This window comes from Alosa alosa, chromosome 9 (genome assembly GCF_017589495.1).
Source record: "Alosa alosa isolate M-15738 ecotype Scorff River chromosome 9, AALO_Geno_1.1, whole genome shotgun sequence".
NCBI lineage: Eukaryota > Metazoa > Chordata > Actinopteri > Clupeiformes > Clupeidae > Alosa > Alosa alosa.
This window is the reverse complement of record NC_063197.1, coordinates 17,561,612-17,581,398: the sequence shown is the minus strand read 5'-3', so window position 1 is coordinate 17,581,398 and position 19,787 is coordinate 17,561,612. Positions and strand designations below refer to the sequence as shown.

Here is a 19,787-nt window from a genome sequence, read left to right as displayed (position 1 = left end):
AAGAGAATGTAAGACGGCACATTTTCCAGGAGGGCATCCAACTGGTCTAAGGATGGTTCAATGTTTCTACAAATCATCCCATATCTGGTGTTAAGCAGTTCCCACCCACTTGCACTATGGTTTGGCCTCAACCATCCCACACTCACCTATGCTACAAGACCAGTTCAGCAAGCTTTTGTCATTTTTATTGGGGAGGTTGTCTTTTGCTCAAGAGCAGTTAACAGGTGACCAAATCTTTTTGGAATGTGTCCAGACATTGCTATGAGCTGACTAGCAATTTGAGGGACCCTGTACGTGTGTAAGTGTATGAGGAAGGATGGAGGGGGGGTGTGCATTTCATGTGCATGCATGTTGTTCTCCCCTTTCTGTCCTTTTCAAACAGGGTACAGCAGAAGCGTGGGAGAAACCAACACTGACTCATTTGCCTTGCAAGTTCCCATCTGGTTTTTCAAGTTTGGCTGGTTGTACTTACCTTAACTGTCTCTGTATGTGTGTGTTCTCTGTTGTTAAAGCCAGCCATCGGAAAGGTGAGGTGAGTATTCCCCGCCAATCTCTGCTCTCTGACCTTTAAGCTTAGACCTTTTACGTCTAATCCTGCCCTTCTAACATCTCCCTGATCCCACCTCTCGGTTCAGGCTTTCCCATTCAGGTGTGCTCATAAAAAAGTAAGTCCAATGAAAACAGGTTCTAAAACACAGGATCTCCATCCGTTTATTCAGCGCATACATTCCTCACAGAAGCTCCTTTGGAAGGGGTGGGGGGTGGTGTGTAGAGGAAAACGAGAGGTCGGGGTGGATGGGACGTAGACAAGACGACCAGGATCAAGCTGAAAGTTCTATTGAGTGTTTTTTTGGTGATCCACTGAGTGGAACCAGTTAGTGTGGTTCCCTTGGTTGTATGTGTGTGAGAGGGTGGGGGGCTACCTCAGACGTCCTCATAGTCCAGGCCCACCCAATGCACTGTGGGTCCACATGCCCTAGTCCAAGGAGGGGCAACCAGCCAGCATCATTAAACAGTCTGCATCCCCAGGCCTCCATACTTCAATGCCCAAGTGCTACAATGTCACGGGACCAGGGAGGATAATGAGGTCAACATCCAAGTCTGCAAAAACGATGACCAGAGCCAGTCCCTCTTCACATGGCATCCCATAACGGACAGAGTTCAGGCGATATTTCAAAAGAGCCAGACTACAAAGGTCCTTTAAAAAACACTATTTAAAATACAGCCTGTTTTGGCATACATGCATGCCAAACAAAAGAAAAAAAATATACACTTTGTTTTCATTCTGATGAATATACATTTTTACATTCCGTTTTGAGAAGTTCAGAATCGCTCTCAAGTTCGAGCTGCCCTCTCCTTTTTTGATGTCCATACATCCATATATTAAAAACAAAAACAGATCATACCATACAGCAGATTCAAAATGCTATTACTCTAAAAATACAGTATAAAACTATAACTTACTTTTTTTGTAAGAGTACATGATTGTTAACAGGGATCTGGAAGAGTTTGGAAAAAAACCATCAAATAGTTGAAAACCCAATGCATTTTTTTCCTTTATCACTGTGAAACAACTTCTTGAAGTTTTAAATGCACACATCCATTAACTTCACCATCTTGGCCAATGTCTTGTTGATTACCTAAAGACCTTGAGCGGGAGGAGTATTTGGCAGCTAGCTTTGGTAGTTTTCTTTTAGTACCTGACTATTATCGTTTTTGTAAGCCCTTCATCCATGAGAGAATTTAAGGCATTATGGGGTGAAGAAAAACAAGAGAATAAAAAATAAAAATAAAACATAAATATAAAAAAGGGGAAGATGTAGTGTTGTGAATGGGGAGACAGCCAATGATTGTCTTAGATGTGCACAGAGGTCCTTTTTCAGTCCATACTGTATGTGGAGAGAGGAAGCACTTAAACGCCCCCCCCCCCCACCAGGCTAGACTACAGTCCAATAACCGCTCAGATACACTCAGCCTCTTCCATTAACAGGCACATTTCTCTGACTTTGAGGCTGATGAAATATTAACATAGTGTTTTTTTTTACATGAACAAAAAAGGTGGAGGATTTGTTTTACATTAAGTGACAAAAAAAAAGTATTACTTTGACAAAGCTCAGCATACCAACAAGAGGGGGAAAATGACACAAAAGCATGAGTCATCCAGTTGAGATCTTATACAAAAGGAGTCCATTTTAAACAATCCCAGTGCTCCGACAAGACAAAATGGATACCATATAGGGCATACACCTATACATATACTCATATTTGTGGGTACAGATTTTTTTCGGTTGATTTTAGTTAAAAAATGTCCCTCCTTTAAAAAAACGAGTCCCTTCAATGGCACAGGGAAGAGGAGGAAAGGAAGAAAACGAGCAAATCCATAAAAATGTAGGATGGCGGTGGGTGGACGACCCTGACCGCTCGTTGCGATGGGCGAGTCTTGCTTGTTCAGTGAGTGGGGGTTCACAGTATTGAACATGACAACAGAGGGCGGGGCAGAGTTGACGTTTGGTTTGGTGTTTTTTTTTTTTTCGTTTTGTAATTGAAGGGTGGATGGGAGTCGCTAACACCAGTCAGCGATGTAGTCGAAGTCACCAAACATCTCCTGCTCGTTGGAGGTGAGGATCCTGGGCTCACGGGGCGGCGTCAGGATGGGTGCCTCGGAGGTGAACTCGTCGTCGAAGTTGCTGACGTCCTCGGCTCCCTTGATGGTGGGGACGAAGGGCGGCCGGACCTTCTTAGTCAGGAGGCCATTCCAGTCTACGCTCTGTTGGAGACACCGCAAAGACAAGAGGCAGAAGCTCAGTCAATCACTTGCTAACATGTTGTTAGCAGTCTTGCTGACATGCTAACTCTAGCAGTAGTGCCATGGCCTTTGCTCAAAAGAGCAAAATAACTCAAATGTTGTACAGGTTAAGAGGTTGAACTAGACAACTACTGTATGTGGGATGCGGGAGCACGTACTCTAAAGAAAGGATGCCTCTTCACTTCCTCTGCATCTTTCTCCCCAGCTCCCAGACGCCTTTCCGGGTTTCGCCTCAACAACTGTGGACACAATATTCCACATTCAATTATAATGTATCAATGATGTTAACTTCTGTCAGAAAAGGAGCTTCAGGAATAACAGATCTGCATGGTTTAGTCAGCCTACATACCCTTCTCATGATAGAGATGGCTTCTGTGGAGAGGAATCGTGGGTAGCGAACTTCATCGTTGACAATGCTGTCAAACACCTCCTCTTCATCATCACCGGGGAATGGTGACTGAATGAACAGACACACACACATACAAAATAGATAAGTCAACAGAACTGCTTGGCCTTATCAGACACCCTCTTAATGGGCCATCAGCACTGCTTAAAATACAGTTTGCTAACTCAACATTACTATGCTAACAGTCTACATTCATTGCCACTCTGTTAATTAGCACCTCACCTCCCCGACGAGCATCTCGAAGATGAGTACACCCAGACCCCACCAGTCCACTGCCCGGGTGTACGACGTCTCTGTCAACACTTCCGGAGCCAGGAACTCGGGCGTGCCGCAGAACGTGCTGGTGCGGTCACGGAACCCCATGCCTGAGAACAAACCAGCCGAGCGAAAGGGTCAAACCTCAAAAGGCACACCGATGACTCATAGTCCTGGGAGAACACCTCTCAGGGTGCTGAAGGGAGAAGGTACCTGACTAACTGAGTCATCAACATTTGCTTAGTGCTGCAGCTACACAGTTTGTGTGGGAGTTCAATGAATCACCTGCTCAGAGGCAGGTGATTTATTCTGTACCATTGTTTCTTTTTGTACAGCACTCAGAAATGTCATTTTGAAACATTAAGATTCTTTTGGAAACAATGAGTGTCCACATTCCTCTGGCCATTATATATGTCACATGCTCTTTTTGTTTCCCAAAACACAAAATACTTTTACAATAATAAAATAAATAAACAGCACATCTTGGCTTCACTTTTCATCTAGAATTGAGGGCCCCCTTACCTTCTTTACACAAGCCAAAGTCAGCGATCTTCACATAGCCTTCTGTATCCAGCAAGAGATTATCCAACTTCAGGTCTCTAAAAGAGGACACACAAGCAGTATAAGCGCATGTCAAATATTTTTATGATAAAAAGCTTTGATGGAAGCTCGCTCTTAAAGGAGAATTCCGGTGTGATATTGACCTAAAGTGTGTTGAAACATGATACCGAGTGTGAACGTGTCTCATAGCCCATCTCGGCTTGTCCCCTGCACTCCAAAATCTGGCGCTAGTTAGCCGATGCTACCAACAGCTTTTTCAATGGTGGCGCTTCGGCATCGGGCTAGCCATGCAAATAAATCACTGTTTTACACCATTTACGAGGCGCAATGTATCTCCACACGTCATTGGTAGACTTCCGAGGGCCCTGACATTTAAAACAAGACATTGAGAACTTTGAAAAAGCACTGGTAGTTTACCTACAAGACGATTTATGCAGACAGTATCTTCACAAAGTTTAGCGTTTGCAGCCATCTTGAATTTAGTCACGATAAGTTGAGCGACGAGTAAGAATGAACAGGTATGATAAGGGATCAGATTCTAAAAATAATTCAGTGGAAATGCATGGATTCCAGTTTCTTCCAGTAGCTATGAGACATACGTTCACACTCGGTATCATGTTTCAACACACTTTAGGTCAATATCACACTGGAATTCTCCTTTAAGTATTCAGCCAAGGAGATCAAATTAATCTCCATGATGATGACATTACCTGTAGACGATCTTATGATCATGAAGGAACTGCAATCCTAGGACCACACAAGCAGCATAGAAACTGGAGAAGAAAAATGGTAAATGTTAAACCATTATTGCATTGTTAGTCAATAAGGCCCAAGAACCAGATTTTCACAAAAACAAAGAACACCAGCAGACAGGTCTCACAGATCTGACTTCAAGTGGAATCTACTTAAAAAAACTTGGAGCATCCCTGTTTATGAATGAAGAAATGAAAGTGTGTGTGTGTGTGTGTGTCCAGCAAAACGAATGCCAGAGAAATGGAATATGAGGAGGAGGGAGCTTTATTGGTGTGTGAAGTGGGGCACTTACACAGCGCGGGGTTCAGAGAAGACGTCAGCGTGGATGTGCATCATGAGGTCGCCTCCAGCAGCATACTCCATAACGAAGCACACATGCTCTCGGGTCTGGAAGCAGGCGAACAAGTTGACCAGGAACGGGTGCCGCACGCTGTTCACCGTCTCAAAGATGCGCTTCTCACACATAAGACTAAACAGGGAATGGTTGGGGGTGGGAGAAGGAGAAGAAGAAATGACCATCACATTTTACGGTGAACACAGATGCTTTTCAATCCTATTCATTTTGAATTTAAACAAATTACTAACAACAAATTACTAACAAAATGCACAAACACAAGTGTATCCAGCAATGACTCCAATTAGTAACAAATTACATATAGTATTGGTAATTTTCTAATACATTGTACATGACTTTAAATGACAGCTTTCAAATTATATCATAAATCATAGACCATCATCTATCAATATTGTGTTGATGGTTAGTTAGTGTTACCTTTGCATGAACATATTTCATACCCAGAAAGTAAACTTCATGTGCACAAAGCTACAGATTACAGGGCAGATTCTCAACCTGTCCACTCTGATTACCTGTCCACCTCATCGCGAGCCACAATGTCACCTTTCTTCAGAGCCTTGATGGCAAACATTTCCCCCGTGCTCCTGTACTCAGCCAGTAAGACCTGGGTGAGAGGGAGGAGAAACCATGAGGTCTGAGCAGTGAGCAAAATTAAATTAAGCGTCACAAATGTGGTTTGCAGCTGATGGTGGTTACCTTCCCAAAGTGTCCACGGCCAAGGACTGCAACACATTTGAAGTCGTTGAGGCTGAACTGGAATTCCTCTTCTTCCCTAGAGACAGGACACACACACACACACACACACACACACACACACACACACACACACACACACACACACACACACACACACATAAGAGCAAGAATATTTCACCATATTCCCATGCCCAGTGAATGGATCAAATTTCAAAGACAGACAGGGACACACACTATGTACTGAGAACGTTGCTGTACATTTCCATAAAGATTCCCTTTCTCAACCCCCTCCTTTCTACCACTATTTCACACATTACCAGATGTACCAGAACTACATTCAATCTGTCTCATGTCATTTCAAGCATCCTTTATTCTTTAAAAACACAGACATGCATGTTGCGTGTTGCGGCGAGTTACTACTCAGTGGTGTGTTTGCGCACTTGATCTCTGCTTTGGGCTGGACGGCGGTGAGCTCGAGCTCCGGCTGCGGGGTCTCGTCCTCAACCAGACTGTCGTGGCCCGGGGGCCCCACCACCATGCTGCTCCGCCGGTCGTTCAGGAAGTCAAAGGTCGCCAGTGCATCCTGTGGGAAGGGCACAGCACGACTCTGTTAGGGTGATTGGGACACAGTGGAACGACAAGTTTACACAGGCCAGGAATGGACACATGGGCTTCTTTATTAGATTTACTGTAATGGAAGCTGACATTTACCTATGTAATTAAAGAAGCACAAATAAAAACAAAGAAAATACAAAATACAGTTAATTTACTCTAAGTTAAACTACCTGAAATGAATAATAATAATAACAAAAATAGTAACGTCCTTTAACTGCACATTTTTAAATACACTAATCACTCTGCAATGCAAGGGTACACACAGACGTCAATTTCAGAGTTATGCATAGACACATGAGACACTGTCTGTGTACCTGCACTGCTTTTCCATCCGGAAGCTTGCCCTCTGCCAGTGCCTCGGGCATGTCCACAGCGATCGAGTGACGCTTGTGTAGAGGGGTGTCCTCTTTGTCAAAGTCAAGTTTGGTCACTGTAGTGTTGCTGGAGATGAAACAGGTGGGTGATTACTTTTTAACTATTTGAACGCCAGCATACACTTTACAGCAGGACTGAATCCCTTCTGTGCAAGTGCCTCTAATTACAAGTACTTGCAAATAGAACATTTAACAGAATTGAGAGCGTGAATCAGGGACCTTGTTGAGCTATACCTGTATGTGTGTGTGTGTGTGTGTGTGTGTGTGTGTGTGTGTGTGTGTGTGTGTGTGTGTGTGTGTGTGTGTGTGTGTGTGTGTGTGTGTACCTGGAGAGTGTGGGGGAGTCTGCGGGGCCGATAGGGGTGTTCTCGGGGCCCAGCTCTGACAGGTCGGGCACCTGGGGACTGTAGGAGTTGTTAACCGAGGGGATGGCCCTCCTGACCAGCCGACCCCATGTGGCAATGTTGATATTCATCTGTGGCGCACGCAGGAACGTTTTCCCTGCAGCGTGGAAGGAGGGAAAAGTGAAAAGAAAGACAGAGGTTTGTGTGTGTTTTGACAATTTTCTTTTCATTTAGACTGATGTGGACATTCTGCAGGCCAGGAGCTTTTATTATCAGAACACAATACACCTGACAATATAACTCACCTTGCTGCTTGGAGAAGATTTTCTTTTGTCTTTGTAGTTTAGGTCTTCTCTCAATAACTGGGTTGAAAAAGGTAACCTAGCAAACAAGATCAAATGGAGGAGGCTTTATAGGCTAATCTCATAGACTCAAACAATGGTCTTCTCATGCTTGGAAATGAAAATGATGATTGGCACATGATGAACACGAGAGCTACTCCCGGGTACTGATCTAGGGTCAGCCTAGAGTGGATTGCTCACCTCAGCGAACAGTGTGCCCTGTGGCTCCAGGTACAGGCACATGCCATGGCGCTCGTTGTCCAGGAAGTCCTCCAGTCGCAAGAACTTGACAGCACACAGGGAGCGCCAGTCGCGCCAGTACACCGCAATCTCCAGCTCACGTGACTGTGGGCGCAATCGCAATCACAAACATGTAAGCACAAACAGCATCCAACAACAAGACATGCAACTATGCCTCTATTAATCATTTCACAAAAACAAAGAAGTCCACAACTGATGAAAACCACATGGTTCATGACCGACACACAAGAGGAAGTAGTTACACTACTACTGTTAGAAGGGATAATGACTTCAATATTACATTTGTATCGTACATTACTGACTTTCTGCATGACAATTATTACCCCTGTCTGTTATGTGGTTTGTGTTCCAAAGGATCTTGTGCCTACCTGAATGTTATGATGCGATGTATGGAATGTGGACTGGTGATATGATGCATGTTATATGCTATATGTGGTGCTGTGCCCACTCTCTTTTGCTGTGAAACATGGAATGATGTGTGTATTTGATTATCCCCAGGGGACATTATAGAATCTCTCTGTCTCTCAAAAAAAAAAAAAAAAAAAAAAAAAAGTCTCATATACAGGTTCAGAGCCATTGTGAATTCAGCTGAAAAATCTCTTAGCTTTAAGTTTCACATGACCTCTTCTGACTTAATGAAATCAAATTACTATTCCCTCTCAGCTATGGTCCACTCTCTTTATCACATGTGACACTAAATACAGAGAGCATAACCAATCCAAACTAGAAAAGCACTCCGTAGACAAAATACTGCCCCGAGGCCCAACAGTCCCCTTTAATGTTGCATCTAGTGGAGTTAGCGGAAGCTTAATCATATTCGTGTAGGCGCAACACAAGTCTTCCTTGGCCCACGCCACACCTTTCCACAAAGTTTCATGAAAGTAAGGCCAGTAAAGTGCAACACTGGTGACAAACCAACCCAACCAACAGACAGACAGACACAAGTCAAAATATCCTCCTTAACTAAAACGTTTAGAATGCTACAAGTTAATGGAAACTCCCATTATAATCACCTATAGCCATCAGGCAGTAATACACTTGTGCCAACATCCTTTGCAACTAGCCTTGATCATATTTCTGTCCTGTCCCCTATGCCAGCTGGTATTCTTCCTGGTCAACAGTTTTTGGACAACCATGTTCCCTCATGGCAGTAGAATAAGTTGCTGCTCAGGTTACCATAACACTGTTAACGTTGGCCAAGACGTCTTGCATCTGCAGCTAAAGGGATAGGTCAGTTTAGGTAACTTGTGAATGGATACAGCAAAAGCACCGTTGGCTCAGATTGACAGTTTGGCTCAGATTGCATGTTAGCCCTTGCCAAACAGATACAAAAGGAAAAGCAGCAGAAACGTCATCATGCAAAACACCACTCCTAAATCAGGTTTCCCTGCTCGCGTCACAACACTAGTCAACAGAACTCATGTTGGACTATTAGAATTATAAATTGCACTCTATTTGATACCACTTGCTGTAGTGTACAGCAAAGTACCAGGTTAGCAGATGTGTGGGGTTGTGGACCAAAATAACAACGTCTTAACACTTTGGCACTAGACCCATGACAGCTTGTGAGAGGACTAGGAGTCAGCCGTCCCAGACACCAGTCTCTCCTCATTACACAACTTCACTTAGCTTAAGGGCTAACACTAACAGAGCATATCCAGTATAAGTATATAGCTGATAAGAGCTAATCAGGGTAAATAAATTAGTAAGAACACACACACACTCTCGCTCACACGCGCACACAGGGGCTAGAAGAAGACCTGGATAGACACTCTGTGTGTGTTGGCAATTATCACACACACACACACACACACACACACACACACACACACACACACACACACACACAATGAGCTCATTCTATTGGAACAACTTCAAGGCAAACCCACTGAACTCATCCTTCACGTCTTTTCTCCCATCCAAAAGCCAGGACGTCATCTGACCCCCCCACCCCCCGCCCATCCCCTCTCCAGGAGCAGACACCTTTATGGAAAATTACTATGCATTTTTCTCTCCATTATACCACCCAGCCCCCCATGCTTAAAACCCCTCACTCCTGCCTGTCTCCTGCCAGCTGATCAAAGCAGACACACCAGTGGGAGGTGGCCAATTGCATCTATTCTTCAACACGCGGTTTGCCTCAGGTCCAGGGAGTTTACTTTTACAGTCCTGCGCTCAGGTAACACAAACTGTTGTCCAAGCCAGAGGATTTAAGAACGTCGGGAGGGTGCGAGGGTGCGGGGGCGCGGGGGTGAGGATAGAGAACAAACAGATTAGGAGTGACGACGGCGGTACTCCTTTTTAAGTTGCCTTTAGAAGGTGGGATGTGAGAGGGGTGAGCCAAAGCCTGGATTAACACTGCCAAAGTTAATTGTGGAGAAGGGCCCGTGGTTGTTCCATTCACTGTGTGAGTTAAAGTGTTGGGAGTTTTGTGTAGTAGTGTGCTTTTCATGGGTCAGAGGAACAAAGGGAAAGAGTAGTGTGTGTATGTGTTTGTGAGAGTGAGAGAGAAAGAGAGAAAGGAAACGAGAGAGAAAGAGAGAAATGAAACGAGAGAGAGAGAGAGAGAGAGAGAGAGAGAGAGAGAGAGAGAGCGAGAGAGAGTGTGCAGAATGTCAAAAATGTTATGTGTGTGCAGAAGAGTCAAGAGTGCTCAAGAGGGAGTGGGAGGGAGAGATAAAGTACAATGGAGTCAATATGCACAGCAGAATGAGTGTACGCATACCCTGTCCAGGTCGAGGGTAAACTTCTGGTCCCAGGCCTGGTTACTGACAGGCTTCCAGCTGGTCTGGCCCACCACGGTGTTATCCAACTTCAGCACAGCACTGATCTCATCTGGATGAGACACACACACACACACACAGTTTAGTTCAACCATCCCCAAAGCAGCAGAGGGTAGGATCAGTCTCTAAGAAAAGCCTGGGCTCACGCTGAGAGGACGCCAAAGCCCTCTACAGCTATGTGTACCTCAGGCCTTGCTGTCGTCACCACTTTCCCCAACACAAAATCCTTCCCACTGAGCACTTACAAAAATTATTTAAATCTATTTAAAAACCCAGTTACTGAGTAACGTTAAGATATACTCTACGCTAGACATGCAGGAAAGACAGAATGATCTAAATGAATACTGTAGAGGGAAAGAGAGAAAGACGGGTGGTCACTCAACTGGTCAGCTCGTCGGACTTGGAGAGGTTACGACTGCTGCTGCCACGGTTTTTGTTACTGCGGCTCATAAAGGAGGAGCGGGCGTCGCTGGGGCTCCAGCCTGGCAGCGTCATCGTCCCTCCCTTGGCGCGGCCCGGAACGGTCTCCAGCAGGTCCTGACAGCCCATGAGCCTCACATCCAATGTACCTGTTGTGCAAACCCACACAGTATCCAATACTTAATGAAAGGACTGATTTATTGTGTTGCCTTACAGGTGTATGAATAACGCATTATATACAGGTATTAACACTCTTTTTTTTAGCAGGCCTGGTGGATTTGATTCCCAAACACACCATTGCTGTGTGTCTGTGAGTCTGTGTCGCTTTGGATAAAGGTGTCTGCTAAATACCAGTCAAGTTTGAACGTTTAACTCTTTAGCGTTTATATAACTCAATGAATAACTGGATCATAAGATAAAAACTAACAGGAAGTCTCCTTTCCACTCCCTGCCTTTCAAAAGGTGGATATAAAATGGCTAAGCTTAATTTGGCCATTCAAAACTCTGTGTGTGTGGTGCACGCGTGTGTGTTCTTCTGTGTGCTGCTGCACAGGTGAGAGGCACCAGTTTTGGCTGTGTGACAGGATGTGCGTGTGTGTGCATGCCCACGGGCCCGTGCAGGTGGCTTGGCGTGTCGTGCAGGTGACTTGGCGTGTCGTACCAGTGAGCGCGGCCGGCTTGGCCACCGTGCTGTACTGGGTGTGTGTGGAGATGATGCTCTGGCGTGGGCTGAGCGGAGGCGACACCACCATGGCCAGCTCCTCCTTGACCTCGCTGATCTTGGGGTGGTTCTTGGGCAGCTCGCTCAGCCGCTGCTCCAGGGAGTACTTCAGCAGGTCCAGCTTCTGACTGGAGTCATTCAGCACCGCCTGGGCCTGAGGAGAGGACAGGACAGAAAGGAAAGGAAGAAAAAATGAAGAAAAACTTTGAATTTCAATGTTTGAAATACAATTGAATACAGAGAGAAAGAGAGATCCTCTGGGGATCAATAAAGTATCCATCCATCTATCTATCTATCTAACTAACTCACTCCTAATACCCAACACTAATACAGTTATACTCATATACCTGCCATACCCAAGCGGTCAATTTTTCATACTGGCTACTTACAGTAAGTAAATCAGATTAGACAGATTAAGCACTAGGCAATGGCTAAAGGCAGCCTGTTTTATAGGCCTGCTGGCAAGCAAACACACCTACAGTCGTCTGTGGTCTGTCAAATGTTTTATCTCTTCAACCTACAGTGTGTATGAAGTGATGGTCAAAGGTCTAAAACTGCAACCACAGGCACCAACAGTAATGACCCCTCCCTCCAGGTCACACCTGGATCAACCAATACCATGAAAGCAGCCTACAAGGCCTGCATACAAAGCCTCATCTCACTGCAGTTACGATTCTGAAGGCACCCTCTGCACGTTGGCATGTGCAAACTCACACACACTGCACGGTCGTTTGACTGCCCTGGCCGTTTGCACTGGGCAGCTGAGACCAAGATAGAGAACTGGCAGGCTGGGGTGAGCCTATGGGACACAGAGGGCTGCAGTATGCTGCACTCGCTCTAGAACATTCCATGGAGGCGTGCGACATCGACACCCACCTACACAAGCCTGACTGTAACATTTCACACGGCGTTGCGACCAAAGTCTGACCGGTGGCTTTACAGTGCAGCCGACTAAGGTGGGGAACAGTTTTTTTGTGACACACACATGCAATATTCATCTTCATTATCCTAAAGGTCAAGGGAAGACCCAGCAATGGTAACGCCATAAAACAAAAATAAAACCTCCTACTTCTCATAAACATCAAGCACGAGAACGGTCACTTGGTATAATGTAGATACTGAAGCTACATATCTCCATGACATTTATTAGCTACCAGTGCCAAAATTAATTGGGGAAAACCTGGAGGAAAAGGATCTAAATTTTACAATTGACCTCTTGCATCACAAATTCTACCCAGCCTCAGCAAAGTCACCAGTCTCTGTCAATATTTTATAGACATCAATGCCCAACTGTTTCCTGAATATTTCCCTCTCTCTTTCTCTAGGATGGCCCCTTTTTCAGAAGTGCGGAGAACTGAGGCTGATCTAAACTGATTAGAGAACTGATTAAGGGCAGATCCAAATGACCTCTCACCTCAGAGTGTCCCTTCTTCTCGGCCACCTTGTCCAACAGCTTCATGACATTGCGGGCGCCCTCTGCCAAGGCCGACTCTATCCGGAAGTGATGTCGCAGCTCCTCCAGCCGCAGGTCCAGCGGACTGATGATGGGCTTGGTGCCAGGAACTGCACAGGGGTCACATGACACACATGAAGAACTCACACAAAAGCACTCACAGACTTTCTCCTTTAGATTCTAGATTCTCCTTAGATTCCATCTAGATTCTCTCTTTCAAGTAGATGAGGTTTTGAGAAACCACTGAGATTAAGACAGCAGTTAGGTTAATGTGTGTGTGTTTAAGCAATAAGCCACAAGAGGCTGTAGCTTACAGTGACTTTAGAACAACTAGGGGTGTTGCCAGGCACTACGCAATAGTATACATAGATAATTCATTCTAAATACAGGTTAGGGAAAGAGCCTGGGGCAGCGGTGACCGTGGCCTTGAGCAGAAGGTAGGTAGCCTGGGAATACCCATAAAAACTTTTGGCAAATTTGGGATTTGCTCTGCAGGTCCGTCTGGCCAAGAGGCCATTGAAGCCCATTTCAAATGTCCCTAAAACACGGGCACACAAATACAATCGCTAATCTGGCATGGACGTGTATTACCTTGGAACTGCGTAAACAACTGCATTTAAAACCTTCGTTTACAAGATTGCTACACTTTTGAAACGATTTGGTAAGAGTTTAATGTACCAATTTAAGTTTAATTTCACTGCTAGTTATGCCCCTGCTGGAAGTCGTTAGTCAATGAACCTTTTCCAGACCCACACCCAATTGTACAATTGTGAAGGTCTGGGTGTTCCCAGGCTACAAGGTAGGCATACGAGTCTATTCTTTATCTGATAATGTCATACTATTGAATGTTTTACTGCATCAAGTGTTGAATTGTGCAGTATCACACATTATTAAATATTCTCAATACGGAAACAGTGGGATATTGGTTTTGCTGTAATTAAATAACTGGCTAATGCAATGTTCTTTTGTGAAATATGTTCTTGTTTCAAGAATGCATGCATTTCTGAAGAAAAAAAATTCTGAAAGAAAATTCAGAAATAATTCTGATAATCCCAACACAGTAATTATGATCAATTATCCTAATGAGTAAAGCATCAGAGTGTAGAAAGTCATTTCATATTTCAACAATTCTCTTGATCCCCGAGTTACAACAGGAAGCAAGAGGACTAATACGTACCATCATTACTCTCAAAGCCCATTTCACTAGCCTGGGTGGCTTTGAGGATTTGCATGCGGATGAATTCAATCTTCGTCTTGCTGTCTTGGAGCATCTGTTGGGCTGCAGCTAACAGCTTGCGATCCTAAGACAAAAGCGGGGACATTATTGCTTTAATTTCTGACAAAAGCACTTACTGAAAGATATTCCATTTTGTCAGCCATGCTAGTTTGACTATCTAATCTTATGTGCACACAACATTGAGCCCCAGTCAAATATTCTAGAAATGATAATTGCATGTGTCCATGAAATACTGAGTTGATACCAGACAGAGCAAAAAAACTTCAACTTCAAAGTTGATTTGAAAATAAAATTACTCAAAAAACAACATGGATTACTAAACAAGTGTCATACTAACTACTGCATGGGGCCTCACTGACAAGTTAATGTAGAAGCTGATAAATATGAGGGATTCATAATTTAACACCCCACTGTCAACTAATTTTGTGAATTCCTTAAATCTAAAATAGCACTGTCTACAAACTGTATGAATCCCTTATATCTAAAAGACCACTGTTTACTAACTTTAAGTACTGTTATGAGACAGATGACTCATCCAGTCATCTTAATTATGGCTAATCCACATAATGTTTAGTGCAGTGTTATGGTATCTAAGCAAACAAAACATCTTTGAGAAGTCACCATTTCAAAACAATGGCAATGCATGTCCCACGGTCCACAGATGGGAAAGACACTGAAAATGTGTCATTTGTCTGTTATTCACCAGTGCACTGAAATACCCGCTTCTGGGAACCAACCCATGACTAAGGTCAACATTCCAATCCGGGCACAGCATTGCTGAACAATGCCATTGAGCTTATGGAATTTAGTGGCAGAAGTGGCCGATTTCATGTCCGGCCCAATCCTCCAATCTCTGTTTTGACTGGGAGCTGAGCGGTCGGTGTCACAGAGTGGAGCAGAGCATGCCGGGCGGGGGTGGAGGGAGAACAAGCAAGTGGGCCCTTTTCCTGAGGCTGGCGAGTTCGTCTGCTGACGCCAGCTGGGAGGCACTTCCTGCAGGACGCGCTGCAGGAACTCTCCGAGCATGTGACCGGCCTAACCTAGAATAGCCCGTGCAGCGGAGCAGTGAGAGAGGGGAAGAGCAGCCTGCATGTTCCCGCTCCCGCACCCACATCCTCACCCACAGCCTCCATTCAGAAACCCAAAACAGCAGGGCAATAATGGGGGGAAAAACACAGAGGAAAGATACTTGTGGCGAGTGAGGTGTGTTGTCAACAGCGTGGCGGTGCAACGGTGACTGAAGCGGCCACGGGTCACTTAGCTCGGGTCACAGTCAGGTAGGAAAGAGCTTCCTGTTGCCTCAGCCCTCTTCCTGGTGCTCAAGAGTCATGCATGACAGACATTCCTGACTTATATCACTTCCTCAACAAATGACGCTCTGTTGATAGCAGGCGAGACAGAGTGAAAAAGCCCTGACATGCCGAGCACAGAAAAACAGAAAGTGAGCTAATTTGAAAAAGATACGACGACAAAACAAAACGAATGGGCTGCTTGACAGCCTACTGACCGACATTTCCTCATGTCATACGCAGCTAATCTGGCTTCCCTAACCCCGATCACAATCCTAATCCGTCATAAAGGATCCACGGACTGATCTGGTTCAATATCCCAGCCTGAGTGATCACTGCTTTGTTCTGGGACAGTGGCATCCACCCTAATCCCTGGTCATGCCTCACTGGCAGCTTCGCTGGAGAAGCTCTGGGCCTCAGAGAGAAAGAGAAAGAGAGAAAGATAGACAGAGAGAGAAAGAGAGAAAGATAGACAGAGAGAGAGAGAGAGAGAGAGAGAGAGAGAGAGAGAGAGAGAGAGAGAGAAAGAGAAAGACAAAGACAAAGACAGAGAGAGAAAAGCTGGAGGGGAAAAACGAGTGTAAACAGATTTAACTGATCACCTGTCCTCTTCTACTTCCTCTGTCCTGAGTTCAAGCTGAGAGGCTAATTTTAGACCACTGTCTGGGCCTGTGGGCTTACTCTTGCTGCCTTTTCTCCATCTCTTTCTAACGCTATAACAAAGCTCAGAGCAAGAGAGAGAGAGTGAGATGCAGTCAGAGGGGGTGGGGGTTGCTGTCGCAGTTACAGGAAGCAACAGGTCAAGGCTGGGTTTTACTCTGGGAAAATTCTTCACATATTATTTTTCTTGTCTCACAGTGGCCTCCCTTTACAGGACTAGAGCAAGTCATCATTCTGTAAACAACAACAAAAACAACAGTGACAGCAACAACAACAACACCGGCTCCATGCACACTGAAAATAAAAATGAGGTAAATACTCATGATCCACTCGCTAAGACACGTACGAGGACATATAGGGTTCATCTCAGATTTCCTTTGCAGGAACCACAGAGTACAACAGGGTTAATGAGACTTCTAATACGAGGAGACACTTTCAGCACAGCATTTCAGGCTCAGACTGATGACTTGCTATCTCTCCAACATATCCAGGTCCCTCCACCACTTCTCCAGGTTTATTGGATATTTTCTCTCCCATCTGTTTCCATTTCTTTGGGATGGAACTTAAACAATCTCCCCTTCACTTCAAAGGACTCATCTCCGTACAGACGGCTCCTGAGTTGGACTGAATTCTTCACATTTAAGGTTGCTATTTTAGATTTTCTTCCCCTCCCAGTGTCTGCTGTGTGTGTTTACAATTCTGCACTCAGAATGGCTTTCAAGTGCTGCTGATCCTTTTTATTCCCCGTAAAGACATTTTGCTCTATGTAAATCATGCTGCCTCTGCAGACGATCGTGGCCCTTTACCACTCATAACAGACATAAATACACAGACATAAACATGTGAAAAATAAACGCACACAAATAACCTCACATGCATGGGCAGACACAAAGACGTAGATACACAAATTGAAGACACACATGCACACACACATATACAAAGTGAAAACACTCAGTCAAACATCACATACATAGACATACACAGAAACCCAGAGATACACAAAGCCAGGCAGTCTACCTTGGAGGAGCCGTTGGAGTACATCTGGATCATATTCTCAGCCCCCTGTTTGACTTTGAGCTCAATGTCATTCTGCCTCTTCAGGGCGGCCAGGCGGCTACTGTTGGTGCAGGTCCGGGCCTCACTGCTCAGGGTGTCGGGGGTCATGGGACATTCAGATACTACAAGGACAAAGACAAGAGCTCCGTTAGGAGTCAGAAGAAAAAAAGAAAAAAAAAAACTTTCTATGGTAAAAGCAGCATACTTTGACATTGATGAAAGCAGCACTTACTGCACACAGAAATAGCTAATGAAGATACACATGAAGCTGGAACGACAACTACAACAAAGCTCTCGAAAATGAGGACAAATGGAACGGAGACTCAGCTGTGTAAAAAAAAAACTGCCACCAAGGCAGTATGATTCTCACAGATTGTTTATTTCACTTATTTGAACTAATTATCAATAAGGCTTTGTTTGACACTACAAAGCAACAAGGCCATTATACAGAGAACTAATCAAAACCAGAGATGCAAAAAGCAAATAGATGGGGACACACATTATATTATGATCAACTGTAATAAAGAAAACGCCCGGCATTATGAGCCGCCTTCTAACTAAGTCCAAACAAAAGTAAACACAGTCTAAACAAGGCATCCAACAAGGACCAGCAAGGGGGGAGAGAGAGAGAGAGAGAGGCTCTTCACCAATAAAAATTAAGAAAACATTTCACAGTTAAGCTGAACAGTTAAGCTGCCAGAACACCACCAAACCACAGGGCCATTAAACGGTTAAACCCAGCGACTCCGTACTCCCTTCACTTCCAACAATTGCCTCCTGGGCCTCAGTAGATAGAAGAGGGCTTTCCTCAGGGCGACACCTCCATTGTTGTTTGAAGTAGAAAAACGGAGATTGCATAACAAAAACACAATACGTGACAGCTTTAATAAGCTGGTATTCAAGGGAGGGGAGGATGGGGTGATGCATGCGTATCTGTATATTGTGTATGTGTGTGTGCGCGCATGTGTGTGTGTGTGTGTGTGTGTGTGCATGGTGGGTGAAGGAGGGGTGGGGGGAGGGTGTACGTGTGCAGGCAGGACCCGCGCGTGCGGCTTTGCAGGCGACAGCCAAAGCCGGTTTGTGAAAGGCGCTTTATGTGAACCGACAACCACCTTGGTCCTGGCCAGGGTGGAATGACTCGTGCGAGGGTTGGGTAAACAGTAACTTTCTTGAGCCAAACAAACTGCTGCGAACGCCACACAACGCTCATCGCAACGCAACACAACCCAACACTGCAGTGATGATGCAATGGGAGAAAATACACACCATGCCAACAAAATTCATATAATACAAGACATGCCTTTATATAATTCACACGAATACCTAATGCATAATCACAATAATTAACTTTTATTAATAACAGTGGAACAGCAAAACTGAATTCTTATTAAACCAATGCGCTGACAATTGCTCCATGAAAAATCCCATTAAGCCACTGTGGTGTACTGTACTGTACTGAGCTCACGCAGATGGACAGAGAGTATTGAAGTCATAAATCAGGGAGTGAGTCCTGAGACACGCAAGGGACAGAGAGTCTTCAGGGAGACGAGAGGAGAGGGCGTTCGTGTGTGTGTGTGTGTGTGTGTGTGTGTGTGTGCACACTGTTTCGGCCCTCACGGGGCTTCCAGTGCACCTTCAGTCAGCAGCTTGTTCCGCAGGGGCCGCAGTACTGATGCATGAGATCATCTCCTCGTGTCAGGACAGGCACACCAGCACCAGCAAAACACTCACACACACACACACATTTACACACCGTGTCATACGGGCAATGAATCATTCATTACCCGCAACCACAAAAATCACACAAAAAAGGATCAGACTTCAATTAGGTCCGCTGTTAAACTTGAACACGTCAGTGTCCCACTGCAGAGTTTCACATGGACAGGGAAATGGGAGTCTCCCTTCTCTCTCCCATTTTTCGGCTACTCCCACACCACAGCCCAGGAGACCAAGTCGCCATGCCTAACTACGCAATGGAAATGGATCATCTCAAAACCGAAACAATCGCACGCAACAGCAACACGGCACGGCAGTTTCGGCCTCTGTTTTAGCACGTTGCTCGTCGTCACCAGTAACCGTGTATGGACCCGCGCCTTCCTTCCTTTCACACACTTAACCGCAATCACCGTCGGGAGATCGGAGTCAGATTTAGTGAACTATAAATGGAGCGGGACCCATCTTCATTATCTCCGTGAGACCTCCCTGAAATCTAAACACTTCAGACCTTCTTCCTGTAATCTGGGCGACGATAAAAAAAAAAATGAAAACACATAAATGTAGGGCAAAAAGCTGGAGCCTACAGTTTAAGGCATAGGGGCTATATAGAGTTTGCTTGGCTGTTTTCTTGCGTGAAGGATGAGAGCTCCAGGCCAAGCCATCATTACGCCGGTTAATAATCCGT

General features: G+C 45.0%; 1 protein-coding gene across 2 annotated transcripts in view; it reads right to left on the bottom strand.

Annotated features, from left to right (window-relative positions):
- Positions 1-688: 688 nt before the first annotated feature.
- The window catches only part of pkn2b (protein kinase N2b), a 30,303-nt gene continuing 11,204 nt past the window's right edge, over positions 689-19,787 (bottom strand). For both annotated transcript variants that reach the window (XM_048252842.1, XM_048252841.1), the window contains exons 3-22: positions 17,348-17,508; positions 14,322-14,445; positions 13,106-13,254; positions 11,632-11,845; positions 10,934-11,119; positions 10,493-10,602; positions 7,708-7,851; positions 7,471-7,546; positions 7,148-7,322; positions 6,762-6,888; positions 6,273-6,415; positions 5,833-5,908; positions 5,649-5,740; positions 5,074-5,250; positions 4,739-4,801; positions 3,990-4,066; positions 3,435-3,577; positions 3,156-3,263; positions 2,965-3,045; positions 689-2,767 (exon numbers count right to left, since the gene is read on the bottom strand). In XM_048252842.1, coding sequence (XP_048108799.1) covers positions 2,564-2,767; positions 2,965-3,045; positions 3,156-3,263; positions 3,435-3,577; positions 3,990-4,066; positions 4,739-4,801; positions 5,074-5,250; positions 5,649-5,740; positions 5,833-5,908; positions 6,273-6,415; positions 6,762-6,888; positions 7,148-7,322; positions 7,471-7,546; positions 7,708-7,851; positions 10,493-10,602; positions 10,934-11,119; positions 11,632-11,845; positions 13,106-13,254; positions 14,322-14,445; positions 17,348-17,508 — 2,630 coding nt within the window. In that variant the 3' untranslated portion in view covers positions 689-2,563. The remainder of the gene's footprint in view (positions 2,768-2,964; positions 3,046-3,155; positions 3,264-3,434; positions 3,578-3,989; positions 4,067-4,738; positions 4,802-5,073; positions 5,251-5,648; positions 5,741-5,832; positions 5,909-6,272; positions 6,416-6,761; positions 6,889-7,147; positions 7,323-7,470; positions 7,547-7,707; positions 7,852-10,492; positions 10,603-10,933; positions 11,120-11,631; positions 11,846-13,105; positions 13,255-14,321; positions 14,446-17,347; positions 17,509-19,787) is intronic.